We start from the raw sequence: 9,339 nt of genomic DNA on the forward strand, positions 1-9,339 counted from the left end.
AAACAAACAGTAGAGACCAGTAAAGAATCAGACATTTTCTTGATGTTTTTGAGATGTTTCCAAGAGAGAAATTTGTTATCGATGCAAAAAAAATAAAATAAGGGCAAGACTTCTGTATTTTATAAACAGAAGAGTACTACACTGCACTTCCCTTTTTGGCTTCCCTCTCTCTCTCTCTAAAGGGTAATAAAGACAGAAACTAATCTGACTAATAGAGATGGATTGTCAAAGTGAGCCAATAACTGATACCTGATATGTCAAAATGGTTGTAAAACCAGGTCAATTTGACATCTCATTGTTTTTGTGGGGGGGGAATGAAAGAGGAAAAAAGGAAGGGGAAAGGAAGAAAGAGGGGAAGATGGGCTGCGGGCCCTTTTTCAAATTATTTTTTTATTCTCATAAAAAAAACAATGGGACAGGTGTCACCATTTAAAGATGGTGGTGAGCATGCATCTTTGGTTAATGTGGTGAGCAACAATACTCCCTTTTATTATAGAAAAGCATTCCAAGTGAAAAGATGCAACAAGTACAAAGACAGCAGCAGAGTTTCGTTTAGTACTTTTATTCTAAGAAAGCAAACATCCTTATGAAGCTCACACTCTTGGAGGAGATTTGACTGCACACAAGCTCTCTCTACTTCACTTCTCTGCCTTCGACTCTGAAAATCCTCCTCTCCATCTGTACCATTGTGTTTGAGAGAAGCAAGTACTCAGAAAAATAAGAAAGAAATTACCTATCCATGTGAATATCGAAAAGAGAAACAATTCATGACAGAACCATTTTGACTTAAATCTAGCAAAGGATTTGTTGAACGTCCATTGCTCATAAACTATACCTCAGTATGGTATATAACCAATTAATCCAGAAACAAAACGAGGCCATTAGCAAAACTGAATCGAAAAGTCTTTAACCCAGGGAATCAAAGAATCACTAAAAAATTTAACCAGAGATGAAGCCCTTAAGTTATACTACAGATCAGTGGCGGTGGGAGAAAACTGGCCGAAGGGAGGAAAGAGGGAGCAATTGTTTTCAAGGGGGGGACTATACTACAAACCTAAGAACATTTGCACAATTTTGTATAAACTTGATTAGAAATTTGTGCGGACCTTGAAACTAGATAAAATCCATATCTTAAATGATATAAATAAATTTTTAGACTAATCATGAAAAGTACCAATAATTAAAAATGAATAATGGAAATCATTCCAGAACCATGCTGATGGTTCTTCAGGAAATAGGAATATTTTACAGGCTTGTTTTGGAGAGGCAGAACCTGCAACTCAACCCTTGATTGACATTTGTTCTCTTACCAGGTGTTCTAGGGAGGAAATTTTTTCTTTTTTCTTTTCTTCTTTGAAATAGAGCTCGTTAAAACTATATCATAGACAAAATAAAGGGCGCTTATGTGAATTCACCACCTGTAAAACAAAACAACTAATGCACCTATTGCAAACCTTCAGTTTCACAAATCAAAGCTTCACACTTTTCCTCTCAAAAGGACAATCAATACAGTCAAAGAAGAAAATCATTTATTCTCAAGAACAAGAGCACAAAGAATATGCAAAGTTCTTGCCTAGTAAAGATATAGTCAATGGGGAGATGGCAAAATCGACGTTGTGGAGTACCTGAACAAAGGAGTCCAGCTTGTTTCGGGTATGAGCAAATTCATTCTTTATCCAACCTAGGGCTCGGAGGAAACTGAAACAAAACATTTATTTCAACATCAAAAGAGGGGTCAAAATCTTGCTTATGTATATAGTAAACAGGCTTAGCATAGACAAAAGAAACTACCACAACAATAATTTTTTTATTCAGAAGTGATAAAGGAACCTTTCTATTTTCATCATATAGATAAAAGCCAGTAGTTCCTTCAATGTCCAGAATAAAGGTAGACAATAAAAGGAAAGTTAATACACAAACGAGGACATGTAACTGCCAATATCAGTTGCACCTAACATGAAAATGTCCACAATATGAGATGTGTGCCAAAATTTTGAAGATGACAATTGAGTTTTGACTTGAATATTGCACAAAAGAATAGACAGCTGGAAAGGATTGATATTAGATAAAATTCGAAAATTATGTGAAATGTGTAATGCTTAGATTGACTTGTAGAAAAAATAATCTACATTAGTATTAAACATGCAAGAGAATGAATACCTAGGAACAAAAAATTCAATATAAAGTATCATCCATGTTGACAAACTTTCCCAGAATTAATCTGAGGGAATCTACAGGACATTGTGAAGAAGATACTAATCCAAGCAGCTAATAAACTGGCAGCTGACATTTATCTCATGAACAGGAAAGAAGAAAAATCTTAGAGCTCATGGCCCATTTGGATGGAGTGATTCCAAGTCTAAGGATTTAGATAACATTATAAGATTAAAAAAAAAATTATTTAGACTATTACAATCCATGTATGCCAAAATTTGAATAAGAAAAGAAAGCAAAGAAATAAATTTCAAATGATCCCTAGCATATAGTTATTTCAAATCCATTTGCACCACATCTAGTTATTTCAAATACATTCCATTCTAATGTTTTCTAGTTTTTGTTGCAAAGTGAGTCTTGTTGTCAAATCCAAATCCTTTCTTTCAATTTACTCCACCCAAATGGAGCCTTTAAACCATGTGATCATCAGACATCAGGGTTCAATTGAATGTTTCGTGTGTATATATATATATATCTTGAAGCACCGTGTATATCTTGACGGGGACTGATATACAGAGAGCTTCAGTTGAGGGTGTCCCTCAAATAAGATCCCTCAACTGAAGCTCTCTGTATATATATAAGTTGTACAACATGCAATAATAGTAGTATGTAGATTTCACATTACAAATGGATGAACAAGAGAATGCTAACTTTTGCTTGTGCATCCGTTCGCAAGCCTGAATGAGATCAGCACACGCACTTCTCACATGTTCCGCACCAACTCTGCAATAAGAGATTAAAAAGAAAAGATTCAATTTATTGGATTGGAAAGATTAACCTTCAAACTTCCAGAACTGAAAATAAAAATTCAAACTGCAGTCTGCGCTACCATTCATTCACCACAAAAAGATATCATTTTATTACAACACTAATTACCAGAATGTGAGTTGAACAGCTGATACTTTAAATAACACGTTCATAATAACTCAATAAATGACGTCCAAACTAAGTATTCATAAATTTCGTGCAATGACCATAATTACTTAAAAAAGAAAAAAAAAACCATTAAGAATTGCAGTATTCATCTCTCAAAAGGTCAACTACACATTATGAAATCAAAATGATCTATGGAACATATTTGCATATACCCTAGATCTTGATCTGAACATGCGCTTGGAACTCAGAGCATTTATGGAGCACGAAAACTTCTAGATGATAACCATGTTTGTATCTGGCATGTGTTGGGCACGACACTTGGATGACGCACGTTAAACATGTGTCCGCATAAAATAATATACTACTTCCCAGATTAGATGACTTTCTAAGTGAAAAATTTATTTACAAATATGTCCATGTCCTAAATTTTTTAGATTTGTTGTCATTGTGCTGTTATCTTGTCATAACCCGTCCTATGTCTGTACCCATACTACGTAGGTGCATGCATGTCTATCAGCGTGCACGTTAGAGAGAGAGAGAGAGAGAGAGAGAGAGAGAGTTATTGCCCATTAAGTATTCATGATTATCGGTATCACTAAAATTTCTGGTGTCGGAACTTGGAGATTTCCAACATAAATTGGACAGCACATTGTCTCCATGACACTGATGCATATGTAGTGTGCATAGTTAAAGGGGTTTCCAAATTTTTGGATATGAGGGGCACTTCAAAGTTATCAAGGAGTTGAAATTATTACCAGTTCTTCAGGTGATGTGCAGATCCTCTGCAATATATCCTTAATTTTATGACATGTTCATTAAAGAGATAAATAAAAGCATATAAAAGTAACAATGCAAAACATTCTGCCTGGTGGTGACAATTATATCTGAAGAACAGACATTTAAGAGAAATATCCCTTGGTCATAATCATGACAGGTTGCATCCAGAACAGCAACGAAAACACTAAATACTCAACTTCCGCATTAGGTAATTCACTATGCAGATGTGATAGAAAATCTAGATAGTGTTAGATGGAACCATGTACCCTAGTAATTTTAGGATTTATATGGTAATGATGCTATTGAAATGATAAAAAGGAAGCTAAAATAATGAAATTGCAAAAAGATATTTATTAGTTCATATATTTGTTTCTGTAAAATTTCATTTTTCAGAGAACATATTTATGTGCAGATGCATGTAAGTCATGTGTGTGTAAAAGATCAGACATGCAGAAGAGCAAACTCATCAGAGTGCGTGTGTGTGTGTCTAAGATCAAACCTGCAAACTCATTCAAATGTTTATCAAGTAGTTAAGACAATTTCAATGGTAATCCAAAATGACCAAATGACATTACAATGAGCTTTTCTCCTCTATACTGCGAGCCAGTGTAGCCAATTTGGAAAAATCAACATCAGGTAAATCACTGCAAATACAGTACCAAGAATGAGAGATCATTCACTGAAGCCATGAAACTAGCTACCATAACTTAAACTTCATTTAATTCTGTTGGGGATACAGGGGTACCTGAGGCTTGTCAATTCTGATAACATTCTTTCAACATCAAGCAAGTATATATTGATCAGCCGCAAAGCACAATCAGGATCTTCATCACTCTTCAAGGTCTGAATCTGTGAAAACTGATTATTCACGATACCCTGCAGGAAATGAGATTAACCCACATTAGAAAAGCAAATAAGCACTCTCCAAACATTACTGAACCTAGTAAATCTGCTGCATCTCATACAAATACAAATTAACTTGAATTAAGCACACTGTGACATTCAATGTATCTATTTAAACCCCCCAACCAGAATATCTATGGAACATTTATATGTGGAAAGACTTCCCAAAATAACTTGCACAAGCTAAGAAGATAGGCAACAACAATGGCATTCCTTTATCATCCAGAAACACCAAAATTCATTTACAACACAATAAATACCACAATGCAGGAAGCAAAGTAGAACTAAAAGGACTCTTGGCAAGCAAGATATCATGGAACAAAATGAGAAAACACTTGATCAGGAATCTGTCACCTCATTAAAGAGTGACTGCACATAGCCTCTGAGAAGTCCTTTCAGAATTGGTAAAGCCATTTCAAATATGAAACAGTAACAAAACCTAATTGACTGAAGAGGAGGGGAGGAAGAGAGAGAGAGAGAGTGAGAGAGAGACAGAAAGAGAGAGAGAGTTTTTAACCGATGGAGAGAAGGGTCATGCTTCAGTGGGTGGTTTACAGGAATGAGTTCCAGATAAAAACAAAGTGCACCAGACTGGAGTGAGTTTAGCATGGTGTCTTATGGATTTCACACATATAATGAATGAATTAACATTTATGCCACTGTCACAGGCAAATGCCAAAACAAATACTTTCCTTGTTTGTTTCTGAATTATCTATAGCAATATCACATTTCATATATAATCAATTGTGTGATTAAGAAAAGATTATATATGATATTTTATATAGTCAATCAAGATGCAACACTTTAAAAATAAAATCTAACCAACACTAAAATATTAAATTTTCTAAAGCAACAGCCAGTATCATTAAGTTTAGTTTTCATTATCAGAAAACTCATAAACATGTAAACTCTAAAATGCTCTATGGTAGATATCAATTCCCTTTTCCAGATAGAAACAAAGTAATCAATTAACAAAATGGATTCATCAGTGCCCTAACTAGGAAAATCCGAAACAGAAAAAGAAACTCAGTTGCCTAACCCAGATCTGTTCCATTGCATCAAGTATGCAATTACTGCAATAGGCTTATTAAAAGTTCATTATGGACAACTTCAGGGAAATATATAAATAAATAAAAAGTATTGAAAAGAAATTCCATTTGTTAATCAATAATTCTGTTCAAATATGGTAATTGCAAATCTTTGGTAACTGATAACAATCCTTATACGATCTCAAGTAGACCCCTGTCAGTATGTTTTGAATGGTAGCAGCTGTGTTCCTTCAATCTCCATGCCACATGGAAGAACAGTGAGAATCACACGACAAATTTCTTATTTGGAAATATAATAGGAGATGTTGAGCTGGATATGCTATCTTTGTAGTATTCTATATATGCTGCAGCATTAATTATATTCACTAACGCCTCATTAACCAATACTTGGTATAATGTCAAGTTTAATTATGGGTGTTGAACAATAATGGACTGCACACTTCTTAAGTTCAGCAACTGGTGCGCATTTCTAACAACGCATCAGGTTGGACTAGATTTCTACACTAGCATTTGATTGTGGGTTGAAAAGATAAGATCCAAGTTTCACGTCAATATGGGAGACGGAAGGAACTAAGACAATGATGAGTCTGGCTTTATAAGTACATAATTTTTGCTCTTAATCTACAAAATCTAATTGCTTTATAAGTACGGTGTTGACATCATAATCACAGCCACTAAACTCAATTTCTTCATGCAGACAGTGTCCCTTTGCTCCATGATCTATTCAGGATCCAAATCAAGATAATTCTGTCACAAACGGTATAGTTTATATATGTTCTTCAGAATGCAAAACATTGTGAAAAGTAACAATATTCTGGAATCCCTTGCAACCACAAGGAACATGAACCTTAAGCAGACAAATTCAGATAGAAATAAATAATGACAACCATTGCCTTGCACACATGAATATTATATTATTATATCATTCTCATTACTAGAGATGAAACGGAAATGTCTCAACCGAATAAAGAAATCAGATTCCTCTCACCATCCCTCATAAATTTCAATTCCAAGATATTCCTGCATTATCTTTCTTGACAACTTACCAGTATGTTACTTTTCAGTCATTCTAGGTTAGCAATAACTTGCTTCTTCAGAGTTGCTATCAATTAGGAAAGTTTCATCATTTAATAATCTACTTATATGCACCATCCCCAGCTCATCACCATAATGAATATATGCTATCATGCCTTTGCAAATAAATGCATTGAGCTATATGAAGTGCCTGCACCAAGTCATACAACTTAAAGTGTCGGATCAAAATTATGATCTGATGACCTAAAATCACATTGCACGTAAAACACTAAATAGTGATGTAATAAAAGAAAGAATGTGGGCAGAAGCCTCTAGCTCGATTCATCTAGTGATTGAAATGAGAAATACAACAAGCTTCAAAATACTGAAGTTGAAAGTTCTGTTACCCTAAACCAAAATGTTAGTCTACTGTCATAAATAGTATCAAAGGAACCCCATGAAGGAAAATAGCTGTGTCAGAAACAAAACAAACTTTAAAGGTTTCCAAAAGAAAAACATCAATCATAATGCACCCAAGCCTTTAGGCTATGGCTTCAAACTACTAGATGTTCCATCATAAATTTTGTCAAAGTAGCTACCATAAACTATTTCCATATTTGAATAGGAATTTAGGAATATATAAGCAAATGTTTTAAAAGATTACTTAAATTCTATAACCAGTATTTCTCTGCAACTTGGACATCTTTTTCAACGGTGACATTTCACTAATTCATAAAAACAGAACAAATATAGAATTAAAGTGGGCACAAATAAAGGATAAAAAATAAAAGAAAAGCAAGCGCACACACACACCTAAGGAAATTTTGGCATACATATAAAAGTACGAAAATGGGACAAAAAAAGCATATTTGCTGAAGTATTTGTTTTCTTTGAAATAACATTAGTCTATAGCTTGGCCCCAAACGCTAGCATATGACTAGTATTTTTTAGTCAGGATACATTGTCACTCATCTTAAAAGGAACTATATTATTACCAGAATTATCAAGTTAAAATGAATAGTATAAAGAAATGAAAATCAATACAAGGTCAAGATCACAAGAGAAATATGGAAAGAAAAAAAAACTTATTTGTTGGGGGATGGATGAGTACAAGTTTCAACGACACGGCCAATTTAGATAAAAAGTCTATTGGATTGTGAGGGTTCTGCTAAATCTTGCAAATTAACCACATAATTCTAATACAAACTGTCGTTTTGTTAAATGATATAATTTCTTACCTAAAACAAAAATCCCAAATCTGCAATCTAATTGAGATCCGTAATTCAGCATAATGACTCATTTAGTTAACAGTCATAGAAAACAACAAAATAACCATTTATAAATTGTATGCATGTTATTTGAATATCTTTAAGAGGAAACACAATTTAAAATTTAGAAGTGAGGGACAATTATAAGAGCGGACTCCATAAATCCTATCTCTGATACTCATCAAATACAGACAATACAGTCATGATATAGGGTTCCTCGCATGACCATCAAAAGAAAAATTAATTGAATTCATTAACAGATGAAGGTCATAATTACCTGCTTGTTCTTGTTTACATTTTACCAGCCGAAAACTGCGAGCCTCTGGGAATCAACATCCTGCTCATTGCTGCAAAAGGCAATAAAGGAAAGTCATGAACCCATATCCAAGTATGAGAAGATGTTATTATGAATACAAATCTCATTTTGGGTAGCCAAAGGTACAAGTAAAATGTCAATTTAAGAGAAAAGATTTGAGCACTTACATAGTATCAAGTGACTGCTCTCACAGCATAGTCTGGTCCAATTGCTTCCTTCACAACTTTCCCCAACTATAGTACACCAATAGTTCACCGCCACATACGAAACATCCTCTTTCCTAACCCATACTTCTAAACTTGCAAATATAGTAACATACACACCTATGTACAATGTTTTTGTGAATGAATTATTCATGTATGCCCACATATGTTCTAAAATCCAACGAAATCTCCAACTAAATTTACATTTCGATGAAAATTAGTTATGATATTGCATTCAAATTGTGTCAAAAATACGTGAAATATTGTTTCCTGAAATTTCTAAAAACAAACAAAATTAGGAAGCATGTTCCTGAAGCCTATTGTTCCATTACAAGAAGATTTTTTATACAAAGTAGAAGAAAAATATTTCAAACAACAACAAATCATGTTGCCAAAAAGGAAAAAAGAAAAGAAAAAACCTAAAAAGAAAGAAAGTGTTTGTTTTTGTCAAAAATGGAAATAAAAAATTCATAAAAGTTGAGAGTAAGATGAATATGAAAATATGAAAAGGAAGCTGAGGCCGAGAGATTGTGATACCTGGTCATACATGGAGTGATTTAAGCCACGAAGTAAACCTCTTTCCGATAAGCGAACGCCATTTTTAGTTTCAGAGAGAGCTCTGTGCGTTCTGGTAAGTTTTCTTTGTCACTGGCCTCTACGGGCATTTGGGAAAGGGAAGCAGTTTGGATTATTTTGCCCCTGAAGTGTGATGAAATGAC

At 34.1% G+C, this 9,339-nt stretch overlaps 1 protein-coding gene across 3 annotated transcripts; it reads right to left on the reverse strand.

The window, feature by feature from the left end:
- Positions 1-454: 454 nt before the first annotated feature.
- LOC103327078 (histidine-containing phosphotransfer protein 2-like) lies at positions 455-9,339 on the reverse strand. 3 transcript variants are annotated; one of them, XM_016793478.2, is made up of 8 exons: positions 9,158-9,339; positions 8,585-8,740; positions 8,379-8,448; positions 4,613-4,743; positions 4,443-4,511; positions 2,866-2,937; positions 1,574-1,698; positions 455-678 (listed from the first exon to the last, which is right to left on the reverse strand). In XM_016793478.2, exons 4-8 carry the CDS (start codon positions 4,636-4,638, stop codon positions 491-493), a joined length of 480 nt encoding a protein of 159 aa, XP_016648964.2. In that variant the 5' UTR covers positions 4,639-4,743; positions 8,379-8,448; positions 8,585-8,740; positions 9,158-9,339; the 3' UTR covers positions 455-490. The 3 variants fall into 3 exon arrangements, with proteins under 3 accessions (XP_016648964.2, XP_008227589.1, XP_088906608.1); XM_008229367.3 differs by having other exon boundaries at positions 1,626-1,698; positions 9,158-9,323; XM_089050482.1 differs by having other exon boundaries at positions 1,626-1,698; positions 4,443-4,743; positions 9,158-9,325.

Source organism: Prunus mume, linkage group LG1, assembly GCF_029339155.1.
Source record: "Prunus mume cultivar Tortuosa linkage group LG1, ASM2933915v1, whole genome shotgun sequence".
Classification (NCBI taxonomy): Eukaryota; Viridiplantae; Streptophyta; class Magnoliopsida; order Rosales; family Rosaceae; genus Prunus; species Prunus mume.